This window comes from Pseudorasbora parva, chromosome 21 (assembly GCF_024679245.1).
Source record: "Pseudorasbora parva isolate DD20220531a chromosome 21, ASM2467924v1, whole genome shotgun sequence".
In the NCBI taxonomy this organism is placed as follows: domain Eukaryota; kingdom Metazoa; phylum Chordata; class Actinopteri; order Cypriniformes; family Gobionidae; genus Pseudorasbora; species Pseudorasbora parva.
In genome coordinates this window covers 20,289,917-20,309,323 of record NC_090192.1, presented here as the reverse complement: position 1 = coordinate 20,309,323, position 19,407 = coordinate 20,289,917, and the positions used below count along the sequence as shown (strand labels likewise).

At 38.3% G+C, this 19,407-nt stretch overlaps 1 protein-coding gene across 5 annotated transcripts in view; it reads left to right on the top strand.

Moving 5' to 3' along the window:
- The window catches only part of snx29 (sorting nexin 29), a 175,160-nt gene extending 157,946 nt beyond the window's left edge, over positions 1–17,214 (top strand). For 2 of the 5 annotated variants that reach the window (XM_067429107.1, XM_067429109.1), the window contains 2 exons: positions 5,176–5,315; positions 16,024–17,214. In XM_067429107.1, the coding sequence (XP_067285208.1) occupies positions 5,176–5,315; positions 16,024–16,153 (270 nt within the window). In that variant the 3' untranslated portion in view covers positions 16,154–17,214. Of the gene's footprint in view, positions 1–5,175; positions 5,316–11,285; positions 11,825–15,444; positions 15,568–16,023 lie in introns of those variants that run through there. The other 3 variants (XR_010899997.1, XR_010899996.1, XM_067429108.1) reach the window with 3 other exon arrangements.
- Positions 17,215–19,407: the final 2,193 nt, after the last annotated feature.

The following is a 19,407-nucleotide window of genomic DNA, read 5'->3' as shown; positions in this document are numbered from 1 at the left end:
GCAACGACTATGGCAGAATCTGTGTGTTACTAATCCAGGTTGAATATTCAATGAAAAAGTCACCCCTTCTATCACAAAAACACAAACTGTTCTCATAAACAACTCTATAGAACACAAGCACGACAGTCCAGCTAACGATATATTACAATAATGACCAGATGGGTTATATAGATCATGAAAAGAGGAAACAAACATATATTAGGAGCATAGTATCTTACTTGTCGGACACATTTTGTGAGCTGATGCTTGAAGCACACAGTGAGGAGATTTAGATGCTCCATACGGTGTGGAAATGAACGGGTCTTTATCATCGCTGAAGTGAGACACAATACGATCACAAATGGACAAAAGCGAACATTACACACGAGCACAGTGAAGCAAAAGCCAGCATATATTAGGCTAGTTCTCGGCTAATGTCCCTCATGTGTGACTCGTGTGTTTTGAATAATGACGTGCACTGAGCGAGAGCGAGCACTCTTCTCACCATCATTAGTAGACACACCTCTTACCTGCTGATTGGCTGCAAGTTTGTTATTCCACTCTTCCCAAATTCTTTTTCTAAAACGGTTTTGAAATAACTCTTACCCCACCTTTAATGCTTCAGCATACCAAGTAATTTTGGACAATTTCATGCTCCCAACTTTGTGGGAAAGTTTTGGGGATGACCCCATCCTGTTAAAATATCACTGTGCACCGGTGCACAAAGCAAGGTCCATAAAGACATGGATGAGCGAGCAACGTGTGGAGGATCTTGACTGGTTGAGTTGAGTCCTGTCCTCAACCCGATAGAACACCTTTGAGATGAATTAGAGCAGATACTCTGAGCCAGGCCTTCTCGTCCAACATCAGTGACTGACCTCTCAAATGCACTTCTAGAAGAAGGCTCAATAATTCCCCATAAATACGTTCCTAAACTTTGTGGAATGCCTTCTCAGACTAGTTAAAGCTGTTAAAGCTGCAAAGGGTGGGGCAATTTCCCATCACCACCCAAGAAATAATTAACATTCATTCATTTTTATAAAGTTTATTTTAATATTTCCATGCTTGTGTGTACAGATACATGGCTCTGCACATCAGTAATGATTAAATGATTCGTTTTTACAATCTGACTATGTTAACACGGTATGCAAAAACTATATATATATATATATATATATATATATATATATATATACACACACCTAAATGATTATTAGGAACACCTGTTCAATTTCTCATTAATGCAATTATCTAATCAACCAATCACATGACAGTTGCTTCAGTGCATTTAGGGGTTTGGTCCTGGTCAAGACAATTTCCTGAACTCCAAACTGAATGTCAGAATTAGAAAGTTTATTATAAGCAAATTTGAGCATGGCATGGTTGTTGGTGCCAGACGGGCCGGTCTGAGTATTTCACAATCTGCTCATTTACTGGGATTTTAACGCATAACCATTTCTAGGATTTACAAAGATCGGTTGGAAAGGGAAAAACATCCAGTATGCGGCAGTCCTGTGGAAGAAAATGCATTGTTGATGCTAGAGGTCAGAGGAGAATGGGCCGACAAAGCATTTGTGAAGCCACAACACGCACAACCTTGAGGCGGATGATCTACAACAGCAGAAGACCCCAGCGGGTACCACTCATCTCCACTACAAACAGGAAAAAGAGGCTACAATTTGCATAAGCTCACCAAAATTGGACAGTTGAAGACTGGAAAAATGTTGCCTGGTCTGATGAGTCTCAATTTCTGTTGAGACATTCAGATGGTAGAGTCAGAATTTGGCGTAAACAGAATGAGAACATGGATCCATCATGCCTTGTTACCACTGTGCAGGCTGGTGGTGGTGGTGTAATGGTGTGGGGGATGTTTTCTTGGCACTCTTTATACCCCTTAGTGCCAATTGGGCATTATTTAAATGCCATGGCCTACCTGAGCATTGTTTCTGACCATTTCCATCTCTTTATGACCCACTTGTACCCCTTTTCTGATAGCTACTTTCAGCAGGATAATGCACCATGTCACAAAGCTCGAATCATTTCAAATTGGTTTCTTGAACATGACAATGAGTTCACTGTACTAAAATGGCCCCCACAGTCACCAGATCTCAACCCAATAGAGCATCTTTGGGATGTGGTGGAACGGGAGCTTCGTGCCCTGGATGTGCATCCCACAAATCTCCATCAACTGCAAGATGCGATCCTATCAATATGGGCCAACATTTCTAAAGAATGCGTTCAGCACCTTGTTGAATCAATGCTATGTAGAATTAAGGCAGTTCTGAAGGCGAAAGGGGGTCAAACACAGTATTAGTATGGTGTTCCTAATAATCCTTTAGCTGAGTGTATGTGTTTGTGTGTGTGTGTATGTTATGTATGTGTTTTTTAGGTCATGCAAATAAAAATGCAATTAAAAATTTAAATGCAACTCTCAGTTTATACAATATGAAACAGGGGGTCCTTGCTCTGTCTCTGTCTCCTCTGCGGTCCTTGGCCTGATGAAGTTTGAAGATCCCCTATTGTACTTTATAGTGAATATTACTTGATGTCTTGTTGTAAAGTGCACAACGTACAAATATGTGTACTTGGTGTCATGGTTCTCACCTTTAAAGAGACTTCTGAGATGATGTGGGCTGGAGCATTAAATTAGCCCTGGCAGGCACAGCCCTCATGGGTAAGCTAATCTGACAGCAGTGATCTCCTCCACATATCCCATATCATAATCAACTTTTATGCCTCTCCATGCCTGTTGGAGATGGATCACTATTCGAACTTCATGCCCTGATGACAAACTAATGCTAAAAAGCGGGTTGACTGGTTTAGAAGGCACACAAACAGACAATTTCTATCGCTCTTTATTATTGAGCCATTGCCCTCTGATGAAGTGGGTGATGCCAGATTATTTAGAGTAGTCAACTTCCTCTCAGCACATGAAACATGACTGTCACACACACACACACACATGCAGATGCAAGAACTAGTGCATCAGGGCCAATTAATCAGCTATCAAGGGGACATTAATAACATTTCAATTTCTCTCCCGCTGTCCCTTGTTCTATCTCATTTGCTTTTGATGTCACCCCCGCCATAGAACTGACTTTGATCTGGTTATCAATCAGCTTGATATGCTGGGTACAGTCGTGATGCTCATGTTTTGATGCTGTAAATTCAGTACAGGTCCTGATCAAGCAGGCTTTTAAAAGGATACTATCATGTTCGGATAAATTATAATCATGTTCTCACCTTCATACACTTCATTTATATGGAAATTTAACAATGTTAATGTTTTATTAGTGCTGTCAATAAATTAACATTATTTACTAATTAATCACATTTTTTGTTATTAATCGCACCTAACATTAAAGTTTTTAATATATTGTAAAATAGTTTCAATGTATTGTAAAACTTTCACATTGAATCTCCAAATAATGTAGAAACAACGTGTGTTTAAGGAAAAAAATGTAACTACACACTTGTCAATTTTATCCATTAATTATAGCCATTCAACATTCCAGTATAATTGAAATATATAATTTTTTACATTTGTTAGGCTTTAAAAAAAAAAAAAAGTGAACTTAAAACAGTCTTCACATAAACCCATTGTAATAAATGTCACATTTAGCTGTGCCTTTAATATATCAGGGCTTAACAATTAGGGTTTTATCTACTGATCCCTTCAGGCCGGTAGTTTTTTCCTGCCCTGCTAAAATGCGCAAAAAAGATCTATGATTTTTAGATATTTCTTGAATAATTTCTTAATCTGTACGCTGTCTTCACTGCATAGATTATAAATGGAATATAGATGAATCCCTATTAAAGGTACACAAGTTCATCTTTTTTTGTTCTTTGATTAATATTAATCACGGACAGCAGTAGGTTTATTAGGATGCTCTCACTTTAAGACATGCCACACTTGACGTGGTTCTGACACGTTTTTTTCTCACAACTATTCATGTTCATTTAACACTTAAAAATAACGTATTTAAGACTAAGGATTGTGTTGCATCTTATCACGCTTGAATGGTTTAATAGCACTGGGACAGGAAGGGGTCATCCTCAAACTGTTTCCACAAAGTTCGGAGCATGATTGTCTAAAATGTGTTGGTATGCTGAAGCATTGAGAGTTCCTTTCACTGGAACTAAGGGGCCAAGCCCAACCCCTGAAAAACAACCCCTCACCATAATCCCTCCTCCACCAAACTTTGCAATTTTCACAATGCAGTCAGGCAAGTATATTTTCCTGGCACCTGCCAAACTCAGACTCGTCCATCAGATTGCCAGACAGAGAAGCGTGATTTGTCACTGCAGAGAACACGTCTCCACTGCTCTAGATTCCAGTGGTGGCATGCTTTATACCATTGCATTCAACACTTTGCATTGCACTTGGTCATTAAACCAAAGTTTGGTGGTCTGTAGCTATTCTCTCTGCAGAAAGTTGGAGACTTCTGTGCACTGTGCGCCTCAGCATGCGCTGACCCTTCTCTATGATTTTACGTGGCCTACCACTTTTGGGCTGAGTTGCTGTTGTTATTGTGACGACTCATGGGGTGTAATGCATTTTTGTCCAGCAAGGGTCTCTGGGGGTAATGTTGTTTTGTGTTCTCAGGTTGAGCGCTGTGACACAGGTGTGGAGTATTGACGGTGATTAACCATGCTGCTTATAAGAGGTTTGAGAGTTGAAAAGAGTGGGATATGATGTGTTGGGATAAAAGGCTGGGAGCGTGATCTCTCCGTTTCTGGAAGCTTGGTTATCCTGTTGGCTCTCTCATCCTCTCTAGTCCAAAGCTTGATGTGTGTCTTGTAACTTTGTCATTTTAATTCTTTAATGTAGTCCTGTCTTTTTGATTAAATGCTTATTTTTGTAAATTTGACTTCTTGGATGACCTCCCCATTCATGTGGCTTCTCCTCGAGTCAAGGGGTCGTAACATTCCCAATTGCTTCCACTTTATGATACCACTAACAGTTGACCGTGGAATATTTAGTAGTAAGGAAATTTCACAAATGAACTTGCACGCTTGAATTACTTCTATTGTCCTTAAAGTGTAGTGTTGAATGTACTGACAAACATTTATGGTAAACTAAAATAGACTTTTAATGTGTATGTAATTACACATTTGTAATTATCAAATAACTCATTACAGTTACAATTATTAATAAGTACTTTATATAGTGTGTATATGTGTTTGAATTTCCAGGATGCCAAGTTTGTAGAGGAGAGGAGGAAACAGCTACAGTCATACCTGCGTATGGTGATGAATAAACTAATCCAGACACTGCCTGAATTCACTGCCCAGCCCACAAAGGAGACCTTACTGCATTTACTGCCTTTCTGCCAGTGAGTACACACACACTAACACAATATTCCACATGCTAACCATCAACTGTATGTAATTCGGCTCCATGAACCCTATATGACACTGTGTTTTAGTAGCTCGATGAAAGATACATGCCATTTTGATGTATCACTCTAGTAAGCCAAGGCAATCAAACTTTAAATTTCCTCAAATGCATGCTGAATTAAGAAATGAAACTGATAGTGTCATAGTCTGTTGTGCTGCACCCGATTCACTAAAGGAATTAAGCAAAAAAAGTGCCATTTGCATGCCAAGTTTACAATATTTTGGGTTGCTTCTGAATATTAGATTGTAAGCGATTCAGATGTAATATGGTATGTTTCTGTGAAGTGGTTCTTCACTTTTCTGACTCCAAGGCTGTTGTCCACAACAATATTCGCGAGCCAGACACTCCTTGTTTCTGTAAATTAAATGTAAGCATTTCAGGAGTTTTAAGATCTGAATGTTGGTGAAAGTTGAAGGTTCCCACTCTTTTTAACTAGTGAATTTACATTACTTTGTGATTTTGTCCCCAGTAAAATATTTAAGAGCTTGGCATAAATAGAAAAATGGATAGTCATGATCAAAAAAGAGTTTTAAGATTTCATTAATTTGCATGACTAGAAATCAGACTTTTAAATTTAGGATGCCTCATAAATGCAGAATTAAAATAAGAAATATCTTTAAAATTGAATTTTTTTGGATTATTTTAATGGCTGTTTCCCTATTTTGAAAAACTTTAGGTCACTGTGTGGCCTCTTGAATTTTCCTGAGCCCCCCTTTACTGAAAACCATTGCTATAGTCTGACTATACAAGTATCTTTCCATTGTGATTGGGTTTTTAAAATGCAGAAAGTGCTCTCGTCTGCACAGTGTCTGGATATATGCCCCATTATAATGCTCTTCTCCATTATTTGATCATCATTTGACAAATTACTGCTGTCATTATGAGTAGAAAATGTACACAAACATCACTTTTTAATAAACCGTATTTACCGCCTGCCTTCCGTGGGCGATAATAGCACAATGTTAATTACGGCAAGCAAATAGCACTGACTTTCACAAACTTTCTAAAACCTTATTTACATACACAGGTGTGTTTGTGCTGAACAGAATGAGAGTGACTTCATTTAAATACCTTTGAGACTTTTTCAGCACCTGTTTAGGCTAGATTACAATGGCTAGTGAATATATCACAGTTTTTTTTGCGGAAATCCCACACTCTACACAGAACAAATGCATCAAAAACCATCATCTCACAGCTGTTCTTTAGCAGGAAATTTGATTTGCTTACACTCCGCTCACATCCTGCATTTTATCCGCCAATTGTCTGTTCCGATTGGCTCATTGATTTATCAGTTCAGACTTCTTTTCGCACGCCGCATCTCATTGGTTTATTGTTAGCGCTGGCTCTGGCAGCGTGACGTGATTACAAACAGGAAATTAATAATTAAAAAAAAAACGTTTTTACCCTCACATCAAATCTGATTTAATTAAAAGAGACCCTTGGCACATTGTGCGAAGATAATGGCTCTTTGCTTAGCATGACTGGAGATAATTTGAGTACTAAAGACAGATGAGTCCAGCTGCTTTTTTAGGTAGAGGGAGAGCTGTGTGTGATGTATGATTAGCATCACATTTTGTCACAATAGCCCTCATTTAGGAGCTCCTCGAGTCCATTCTCTATGTTGTGTCCATACAGTGCACCGTTCACACATTGATTGCTTGTCTTTTTGAACATGTGCTATCTAGCAACTGTTTATTCTCTATAAATTTGCCAGTTTGATTTATGTGATTAACAATTCTATTCTTGTGCGCTGGAAGCAGCTCTCAGACCTGCTCACGGCAATTTAAAACACATTGACGGTTATATGTCCATGCCAATAAAGCTGCTTCCTGGCAAACAGACAAAGTGGAAAGCTGTCGCACAGAGGTTATAGTGAGCGCACTGCCAACGAGAGAATCCCTTCATGTTAAAACAGCTCTTGTGTGCCCGTTCCTGGCATCTCCTGACTGTCACTGTCAGTTTTGAGTGGGGATGACGAAGGTCTTTTAAAAGACATACTTGTGAGAAGGTTTCTGTGGAACAAAAAGCGTTTTCAGACTTTGAGAGAATTCAGCTTTGAGATGAAAGACACTTGAGGTCTATACATCTTTACTGCTTCAAAGAATCTCCAGCAAAGGTGGTCTCAGCTAGGGTTGCCGGTTTTGGTTTTGATGGAGCTCTAGTGGCATTCTTGACTCGCTTGGTGCTCTAGGCAAGATTAGACATGACCAAAGACAAAAACACTTTTTAGCAGCTTAGTATCACTTGAAGTAAGAGTCTACTAGTTCATTTTCGTTTAGGAAACATGTAGACTTGGGTTCAAAGTAGACAGATTTGCATCAAACATACAGTAAAACACTAACATTGTGACATATTATAAGTTTAAAATAAATTATCTGTTTGAGTCTAAACTTATTCCTTTGATGGCAAAGCTTTTAGCATTATTACTCCAGTCTTCAGTCACACGATTCTTCTGAAATCATTCTAATATGCTGATTTGGTGCTCAAGAAAGATTTCTAATTATCAAAGTTGACTGTGGCGGATTTAGACATAGGCGACATGGGCAACCGCCCAGGGCGGCATCTTGATGGGGGCGTCATGGGGCGCCCGCGGAAAAAAAAAGAAGGAATGCGTGATCGAGTTTTACCACTCATCCGCACATCACGTCAATGATATTATGTCACTGTGTGAGTCAAATAACCTGGTTTTGACTCAGAGTGTGCTCCCGGAGAAGTACACTCACTCAAAAGTAAGGAGGAGCGAGTGTTGGTTAACGTCACCTCAGGGCTTCCAGTGGGCAGAGCGGGAGACGTTCTAAGTCAAGACACATTGAAATTATGCTCAAGAAAAAAGGTCTAAGTCATCAGGAGCCTAAATTAAGAAAATAGGTATTTATGACACTATCAGTATCACTCAACTTGCTATGTGTATAATATTATGCATTTAATAAAATTTAGGCTAATATTACTTACGTTAAAAAGAGCTGTCTTTATAAATGAATTAAAAAAAATCTTCCTTTTTAGTGTTGTTACTTTACAGTTGTGAAGTTATGAGGATTTAAAAAAAAATGTGCCTCCATTTGTGATAATTTAAATATATTCATTTATATAAAAAAGCATTTTTTGAGGGATAAATTAACTTTAAAAAAGATTCTCAGATACATTTATCAGGGGGGCTTTGTCCCGGGATGCCATTGAATGTTGAAAACCGTTACAATGATTCATATTTTTGGGGATACTGTGATGCTTTTTTTTAAAGGATTTTTTGATGAATAAAAAAATTGAATGAATCAAAAAATTCAAAAGAACATACGTTTTTTTAAAAAAGAATTTTACATGTACATAAATTATATATGTACAGGGCCCACTAAATCCCCTACTTTTATGAATCTCTATAGTATATACATTTGTATGCCTGAGAGTTCAATGAAAACCACAAAAACATGCAATTTAGTTTTCCAAATCCTCCTGTCTCTCCTCTCCTTAAAAAAAGATTTAGTCCGATAATTATTAATTATTTCAGATCAGTCAGCGGCAAACAGTCTATAAAACGAAAGCCGATAAAAGTCCCACTCCAGCTAGTGAACAGAAACAATCAAAGTTGAGGCTGCCCTGAGGCGAGTTGAAGTTGGAAATGGAAAGCGAGTCCAGGAAAATGGCTTAATCAGTCTATCAAAACATTCTCTAATAGATGCCGTGCCCCGCGCACTCCGGCACTGTCACATCTCTGTATACCGGCGGGGCGCGCATCACCCGAACAATTACGCACTAAAAGTCCTTTTTTTGGTTATTATGTAGTTTGATGGTTTGTATAACATGCAGAAAAATAGATATGCTTGTCTCAATTTTTTACAAATACTGTCAAGAAAACACAAATACAACTCAATCTTATTGATGGATACATTTATTAGCTTTATTTAATAAAATTGCACATTATCTTCATAAAAAAAAATTAAGACGCTTGGGCCATCCATATTATATTTCTTACTGCTGCTCTTCATTACGCACTGCTCTGCTTGTTGTTAGGATAACAGACAGTTAAAAAGTCAAATTTGTAGGTTTGCCTGAGTGGTCTCACAGCACTAGTCAATGTCAAATGATGGCCAATCAGATCAAAAAAGGCTGGGCTTAAAGCTGCACTATGTAACTTTTCCGTCCGCTAGAGGGCGTCTATTCAAAACAAAGGCGTAGTTTGATGATGGCAAGTTTGAGCGCAGAATCTTGGGACGTGTGGTCTTCACCTCACAGCCGGTGGAAAATAATTGGTATAGGACTCTGGCAGAATCATGTTCATGAATGTGATTATTAATGCTACTGTAGTATGAAGCAGAGCAGGACCGAATATTGAGGGAGCTGAGCAAGGCCGCTGGAGCGATTGTTGCCGATCACATGGCTCGCGAGCAACAGGACTTTTATTATGACGGGACACAGTCCTCGGCGCCATTTCCGCTATTCCGGTCATGAGTATGAGGTAACGCAGCCATGTTTATTATATTAAATACATTTAAGTGTGTTTAAAATGATGTTAAGACGTTACTCTGTGCGTTCGCTCAGCGGCTGCTATGACCCTGGTTACACTGCTAAGAGTAAAGCGTTTCTGCCAAATAAAACCACAAACCGAGGGTAACACAGATATGACGCATTTGAAAGGCAACGCCCTCAGATGTCCCGTTTCCTTGGTTAAAATAGCAATTTTCTCACAATTAACAAATAGTTGGGAACATTTGGGATATTTTAAGAAATTAACTGAACAAAATATATAAAACTTTTACTTTAAAAAAACTACATTGTGCACTTTTAATGTTCACTGAAGATGAGTGTAAATTCCAACACAAATCTTTTCATTTTTACCATGAAAAAGTGCGTGCGTGATAAGATATAGCTAGCTAAACATTTAATATTTTTGACAACTGTTTTACGATTGATGCTTAACAACACACAGTCACATACAGTAACTACTGAACTTTTTTAAATGCAATTTCTCTATTTTTAATTGAAAATATGCTAGTTTTATGATGATGTCATTCATATCTGAATGTTATAGACAAACTTTTGTTTAATTATGTTTTTGACAGACATATAACAAGAGTAAATGTGTGCTTTTAAAAAAATAAAATATATTATTTGCAAAGAGTTTAAATGGATTACTTCACAACTACATAGGCTACAATTATAAATTGAACTTCTTTTATCATTCTTATTTCTTTTTTATTCCCTTAAATACCTTAAATAAATTATTTTAATTATTTAATATCTTTAGATAAAAAAGAGATCTCCTTTTCAGGGGGCCCAGAATTCCATAGCTACGGCCCTGCATATGTCTAATTATATGTGCATGTTTTTTGTTAGTGGCATTTATATATAAATGTGATGCTTCTTTTTTAGATACATTTTATTTTGTTGTTGTGTATTCAAAATTCACTGAGCTCAAAGCAGCAGAATGATTGAGGTTGAGCATTATTGGCCACATCCAGTGATGCTCAATTTGGTTTCAATGTGGTTTGAGCTGTTTCAAAATTCACTTTATAGATATTATGTGCCTAAATCCACAATAAGAAGCCTCTCCAGCAGAGGTGTAATGGATAGATGGATAAGGAGGGCTTGTTCCACAGCTAAATGAAGAGCGGAATCTCTGTTCTTAGAGGTTATGTAACATTAGGAGGCTCTTTCAGGCTACTATTTAGACTGCAGATCAGCCTAGTGCCGCAAGGACCCATTGAATAGTATCTACATGAGTGCATTTGTGTGTTGGTTCTTGAGGAGCTGAGAATGGAGAGATGGATAGATTTACTGGTGGGGGGCATCGCAGCACCCCACTTACCTGCTTCTAGCTTCTTCCCTGCTGCTCGAGCTTGATTGAAAGCTGCTCAGCACTTCATTCTTCCCATATTTTTATATTTCTCCCTCGTTCTTTCCTCTCGTCCAGCTGTCTTCTTTTCTCTCTCAGCTCTATGCCGTCCTGACAGCAGCAATACAGCAGAGGAGAAGCCGATCATGGTATGATGTGTGTTGCATAACCACACTTCTAGCTTACTGTTCAAATTTCATTTCCTTTGAAACATCTCAAACACTATTAGTTATACATAATCAGTACTAGATTAGCCTGCACTCAGACCGACTGCTTCTTAAGTGACTGTCCCGTCATGCCCTCACAAAGGTTGTCTTTGGTCATCTTTTAGAACTGAAAAGTAAATTTGCTTTTTCTCCTCTTTAAGATGACCCAGTTGCAGGAAAAGTATGTGAACCATAGATGTTTGCATAAATTGTTCAAATTGGTAAAATGCAATGCCTTGTGGGGTAGAAAGGGTGTGACTGTATCCAATCAAATTCACACAGTGATTCCTTGTGTTTTATGCTTGATTGTATCGAACCATAGCACAGAGCCAATAACTGTGCATGGTTTACAGGAAAAATGTTTTGGGATTTTCTATGGATTTGTACAGTAATTATTAGTTTTAAAAATATCATATACAGTCCCTGACAAAAGTCTTGTCGCTTATCTATTTTGTAGAAATACCTGATATTAACCTGACTTTTAATTAATTAATTGGTGTTAGAAATAGCTCATATGAAAAGCTTAAACCCTCCCAAATGATGTTTAATGCACTGAAATAAATAATTTTCACAGAAGAAATATTTATCATTTAATCAAGACAGAAAAGTCAAATTTTGGCAAGACAAAAGTTTTGTCGCCTATACAGAAATGTAACAAATTTACTGCAAATACAAAAATATGTCAGCAAATTAAGTTGTGGCGCTGTGAGATCCAAATTGAATATCTTGTATGACTTCCATGAGCTTGAAGGACTGCATCCATGCGGTTTGGCAAGACTTCATACAATTTATTGATGAAGTCATCAGGAATAGCTAAGAAAGCAGTCTTGCATGCCTCCCAGAGTTCATCAGTATTCTTTGGTTTCGTCTTCCATGCGTCCTCTTTCATCCTACCCCACATATGCTCAATGATGTTCATGTCTGGTGACTGGGCTGGCCAATCCTGGAGCATCTTGATCTTCTTCGCCTTGACGAACTTTGATGTGGAGATGGAAGTATGCGATGGAGCACCGTCCTGCTGCAGAATTTGGCCTCTTTTATGGTTGGAAATATAAGAGGTAGCTAAGATTTCTTGGTATTTTAGACTATTGATGTTGCCTTCCACCCTGCAGATCTCTCACACACCCCCATACTGGATGTAACCCCAGACCATGATTTTTCCGCCACCAAACTTCACTGTTTTCTGGTTGACTCTCGGATCCATTCGTGCACCAGTAGGTCTCCTGCAATATTTGCGGCGACTGTGGTGTAATTCAACTGAAGATTCATCTGAAAATCCACCTTCTGCCACTTTTCCAGCGTCCATCCTTTTAGCAGGCTGTGGGCCTTGGCAAATGCCACACGGTTTTTCAATTGTATTTTGTTTAGTGCTGGCTTCAGGGCACTGATTCGACCATGGAGGCCATTTCAAGACAGAATCCGACAAACTGTTCTGGTTGACACAGGGACTTCAGGTGACCAGGTCTCGTGGAGCTCTGCTGCAGTGGAAAATGGGCTGGCCTTGGATTTTCGAGCCAACAAACGGTCCTCTCGAGCAGTTGTCTTGCGGGGTCTGCCTGACCTGGGCTTGTCAAAAATGTCTCCAGTCTCTTCAGATCTTTTTTTTATCCTCTGTACTTGACGCTGAGACACATTGAAGGTGTCTGCCACATCAGCAGTGGATCTGGTCTTCAGCCTCTTGATAATCAAAACTTTAGTCTCAGGGTGAATCTTAGGCATGTTTGCAGAGGTCTAGTTGCAGTTGATGTGAAGGTCTAGCGTACTGGGGTTCTTTTTATACACACTTGAGACCTAATTGATCCAATATTAGTCACAGGGGAAGCTCATATGACAAGGTGACAACACTTATGTCTTTGCAAAAATTGACTCAATGGGCTTTACCAAGCTGTGAATATTAGAATACTTTTTGAAAGTTTAGTTTTTCACTGAAACATTATCACAAAAGCTGGTGGGATTAAAATGAGCCATTTCTTGTAAAAATATCTTGATTAGAAATATATTTCAGCGGCACTTTAGGTCAATTTGTACACAAGCGACAAGACTTTTGTCAGGGACTGTATATATATACACACACACACACACACACACACACACACACACACACACACACACACACACACACACACACACACACATATTGTTTAAATTCTAGGTTAGCAGACATGATAACATAACATCAGTTGTGATTATGAAATATTTGATCAGATTTTGTAAGTAATATATGCAGAAATCCATTGCAAAGCCGCACACGTTTTCCTTCAAATGTTGCTGCATCCAGTTGGACAAAACCATTTATTTGCTCCTCATTGTGGTTCTATACTCCTACAATATCAGGCATTCACTTCACACACACATAAACACACACACTGTCACTATGCGGATTCGATTGGATGCAGTCACAACCTTTCTGTCCTACAAGAGCCTGTTTATGATGCCGTTGCCTTGTGTTTTGGCCACAAATAAAAAAAACATGATTCTTATTGCAGCGCTGGATCCTGACATAGGTGATACATGAGCACAACTCTCAAGACATGCACACCACTTCTCTGTCACTCATCTATGACAGTCTCACACCATTGCAGCCACCATTCATCCCACCTGCCACCTCCAATTGTGTTTTTCCAAGAGCCTTCCTGCTTTTCCACCTGATTTTACTTTTCCTGCTTACTGTCTGCACCATCAAAATAAGAAATAGAAATAAGTATCTTTACCTAGTGTTGCAACGATTGTATTTTTGTAGGTCAACCTGAAAGGTATCATCACTCTGGTACCCTCAACAATCCCAGTAGGATTTTTCCATGGGCGTTTAGATTATTGTAAATAGAAAAAATACACTGTTCATCATGATAATGAGCACAGCTTTTATGAATTTTGAAGCTTAATACAATCACCAGAATTAAAAAGCTAAACACAGGCTATAAACAAACTATGCCACGGATGACTTTCACAACACCATTATAAGCATACGACAACTCCTTCAGTCCCAATTATAAGCTCTACAATAAAAGAAGACCAGTAAGGTGAGGAATTTAACTCAATTTAATTTCCATCCGATAAATATCTGTAGCTCCAACTCTTAAATATAATTGAGTCTAACTTAATTTGGGCAAATGTAATTGAGTTGTTCCAACTCAGTTTGATCAAATACAGTTTAAATGAAATGGATACATTTAGAAATCAATCAATCGGTTATAAGCTGATATTCATCATTATACACAACGTATATAATGAGCAAACAAATGTCACTCCTGGCCTAAACACAGGAGCCACTCTTTTGCATAATGGTAACCACAAAATAATAAAAAAAAAAAAAAACATTACAGAAACTTCTCTAAATGTCCAATATAACTGAATATTAAACACTAAAATTCAACATTTCCCTTTTCCTTTACAGAAAACACAAAATAACACTTTAATCCCAAAATGTACTCTCCTAATGCAGTCCCTTGCAAAGCTTGGGAACTATATATCCACTGCCCAGTTATTTATCTCAACAAAAATTATTCATGTAGTTATGAATTAAGTTAACTTCAGTTTTAAATATATTGGGTTGATTAAACACAATAAAGTTGAGACAAGAGGCAAAAAAAGTGATAGTCCTATTTAACCATGTGTTAGTAACCACCTTTTTTTAAGACAGTTAAAAGCTTTAAAAAAGAAATCAGGTCATACTGAAATACTTTATAATGTAGAATAAAACAAATAAATGTAAATATCTTTAGCTTCTTTTAACCACAGACCTTAATTCAGACGTTCACCAAAAAACATTAAAAAAAAATTGACTTCTGAACAATGGAACTCATTTCTGGGTTTTGGCCTACAAAAATACATTATTCCTGCAACTGGAAGGTCAGACTAGTCAAGTTTCATCAAGTTCCAATTAGGTATCCCATAATAAACAATAATTACAAGTTGCAATCATTTTATCTGTAACATGTAATTTATTGATAACATTTGTAACCATAGGTATACAGTACAGTATGTATAGTACCATTCCTTTATTTACATTGTTTATTTATATTGATATGTAGTTTGGCAGCGGGCCCCATGTGAGCCAGGATTGACACTATCTCCTAGGCTCCTCAAGCTCATGAGTGACGTAGTTGTCATGGCTTCCCGGCTGGAGTTGTCTCTGTACCGTGAGCCGCAGCTGGGTATGTATAGTGTCTAACCCTCAACTGCAGCTGATGTATATACAGCCCTCCCTCAGGACTCAAACACTGTCTCTGACACACACACACACAGCCTCGGGGACTTTCCACTCGGCACTCAACTCACATCTTTCAATTTCAGTTTGTTAGCCTTGAGTTACCGGTGATGTCAGCGTGCGGCCCGCGAGGATGTAAGGAAACCACGTTATCGCAAAGAGCTTGTTTCATTGTTTATTTACCTACAGTAGGGACTATGCAGGAGCGTTTAGTCACTGTAAATGCACAGAGGACATTTCGGAGCTCTGGTTTCCTCTGCTCCGTTTAAGCATTTAGGTGCCTGGTGGGAGCTATCTGTTTTCCAAAGGTATTACAACATAAATGAACACCTGGAGTAAGGCAGGAGAAGAAAGAGCAAAGTGCCCAGGGGGTTTACTGATGTTTGCGTTTGTTCTCTGACAGGGACAGCCCAACGGCCAATGAGAGTGGAGCCAAAACTGCCCGATCCAAAGCCTCCAGCCGCTTCCCCAGACTAGGCCGCAACTCGGGCCGCGATTCCCGGAACCCTGAACCCCAGAGCGGTGACCTTTAACCTCTGTGCGCAATCTGTTTAACTCAGTAAGGATGTACTGAGCCCAGGACCTTTTCTTCTATTATGGATGTACATACCGCCACTGTTGGCGACTAGCTGGGACGATGAACAAAATCAGCAGAGTTGCAAGAAAATGTGGCAGAGCATTCAGTTAATATTGTGCCTAGTGATTTATAAAAGATGTTTTTGGGAAATCCCAGGATGTCATTTTGACTAACTGCGATGAGAACTGCGTGATCGTCTGGAAATGATTTGCACATCTTCATATGATTTGACTGCGACTCACTTTTATTTGTATTTTTATATAGGTTTTGTTACCATGCTCTGCTATGTATGTGAGACACACAGTTAATGTAACTGTATTATGACTGCACTTATAATACATATACAAAACAATCACTTTTCACCTTCCTGTCCAAAATAAATCACATATATCAGATTTTAGATGAATGTCTGGTGATGGTCAGAATACGATGAAGCCCTTTTAAAGTGTTATATGGGTGTGTCAATGAAACCTTTCATTGGAAATGTTCCTAGGCTGCCATTATCCTGTATGACCTCAAGAGTACTGTTACACAGAAGCCTGCGCGGTTCGGCTGAGGCGTATTGCATTGTGTGGACTGAACCGAAGAGATTTTCGTAGCGGGGAACCTCCACTGAATGAACAGGCGGATCATTTCGCCCTATTTTAACTTCAAGCACAATGATGGAATAACTAATAAATAGTATTTATGGTCTTTAACATGTTGCAATGTATGTGATGATCATAGACAGGAGCAATGATGTGTTTAAAAGAATAAATAGTCGACTATCAAATTGAATGTCTTGTAGAATTGCCATCGATTCTGTTCGGCTGTAACACAGTAGCAGATCGTTTATGTGCTTTGCATTTGTGTCTGTTTGCAACCTTTTGTACTAGTAAACTGTTTATGATGTTTTTTTTATTTGTTTTTTTTTTAAACAGAGTATGTTTCCTAAATGTGACAGGAAGCAAGCTGTTTTTGCAGCCTTAAAGAGTACAAGAGCTTAATGAATACATGAATAAATGCAAGTTCAAAACAGTCTGTTTTTATTTCAAATTTTTAAGGTAACTAAAGATTAGCACAATGACAAGCCTGTCTTTGCTCCAGTTTGGACAAATAAATACCTCTTTTAAAGGCTCAAAGTGTTAAAAATAAATAAATAAAAAGTGGTCATCAGTGGCTGAGTTTGAGCTTGTGACCTGTGTTGCCATGGTAGCTCAACTCGAAACAAAATAATAGTTATAGGTTTTTAGTGAGGGTTTAGGCTTTGGTTATGTTAAAGGTGTCATGAACTGGCTTTTTAATTTTTTTTATACTGTTGTCTGAGGTCAACTAATGAAGTTTTTGTGTTTTTTTTACATTCAAAAACATCATAACTAATAAGTAATAGGCAATTTCCTACACTGGTTTTGAGGCTCTCTCCTGAACGCTGGGTTTTGATGGGCGTACCGCAATGGAGACTTTGAAGTAAACGCCCACAGCTAGGATTGGATAAGATTTGCATATTTAATGAGCTTCATCTCCTGTCATATCTATATCCCTGTCAGTTCAGTTCACATGAAGGAGGGGTTGTTTTGAAAGCGGCAATCGGAATGATTCAAGTACGTCTTTATCAAACAAACACGATGTATTTCTCATCCACCCGTGATTGATTGGACTATTATTTTTGTATTACATAGCCCGCACAATCGTTCGATATAAGCGTGAAACGCGTGCGACCTTTAAATGTCAAGTTTTAGAGAGAGATAGCAAGAAGAAAGGAATATTACGAGATTCATCTGCCTGCCGACGGACTTATGTTGTGGTAGCTCATCTGGAAAACACACAACCCCGGGATGTTGGGCTTTGCGAGCCCTGGCCCATACGTGTCTGAGTCCAGCATGCTAAAGGTATGTTTCTGTTAGACACGTACACATAAGGAAAACTATCTATAACAATGCAATACTATTACGCATAAAAAACATGTTTTACTCACATAAGTGTGTTGCACCATTCCTCCTGTCGGATCCAATATAGAAGAAATAGCATTGTGTTTTAATCTCAAAATGTCTACAAATCCAGCGCCACCTGAGATTTGTTTACACACGATTCCGCAGTGAAATCAAGTGAACACTACTGTCCTCCCCACGTCAGCTGGAACTTCATTAAAAATAAAGTTAAACCACACATTCCTAATATTATGATCCGAAGGAACCTATGCTGTGACTGTGTTCTTCCACAACCAGGAATAGCACAATATCTTGCTATATTCTTCGGCATGTTTATTATTGCTGGCTAGCGCGGCTGCTAAACTACACGTGCTTACTATTCTGTAGAAGTGGTGTTTCGTCAGTCGATAACATCAAGATGCGAACACGATTGTTTTCTGGGCCTGGTGTCTATAAAAGCTTTTCTTGACTAACAAATTTACAGGATAATCTTATATTATCATGACCTTTTATATATCAAAAGCTCAAGGGAAAGTTGATTTCTCAATTCATCATCCCTTGAGTCGCTTTGCTGTCATCATGCAGGAAAGAAATTAATCATTACAATTCAAAATGCAAATAGGTGTAAGAAAGAAGACCAAAGGTGTGTTCCATTAGAGCAAAAAGTTGTCTGCAATGTGGACTTCAAAGGGTATTTATAAGGCCAAAAAAAGTGTATCCATCCATTATAAAAGTGCTTCACATGGCTCCAGGGGGTTGATAATGGCTTTTGTATGAAAAATATCCATATTTAACATGTGATAATGTAAAATATCTAGCTTCCGGTGGACCGTCTTCTGCATTCAATTTACGAAAAAAGCATAACTGGCACAACGATCATGCCAGACGTAGCATTTTTAATGGCGAGAGGCGTTACACTTTCTTAAGTAGAATACAGAAGGAAGCTAGATATTTTACTCTATAAAGTTTTAAATATGGATATGGCCCCACTTTATATTAGGTGGCCTTAAGTACTATGTACTTACATCAAGAAATAAGTACAATGTTACTGCGTTCAAATTGTATTGCAAATCCCTTTTGCTGATATTGAGGTGGGATACGGGTAGAGTTAGGGACAGGTGTGGTGGTGTGGGTCAGTTTAAGGGTAGGGTTAGGTGTAAGGGAAGTGCCAACTATGTAATTACAAATGTAACTACAGAAATTAATTACAGATGTAATAGCATACAGGTATTTTTTTAAAATGTAAAAACATGTATGTACACAATAAGTGCATTGTATCAAATGATTAATTACAATGTTAGTA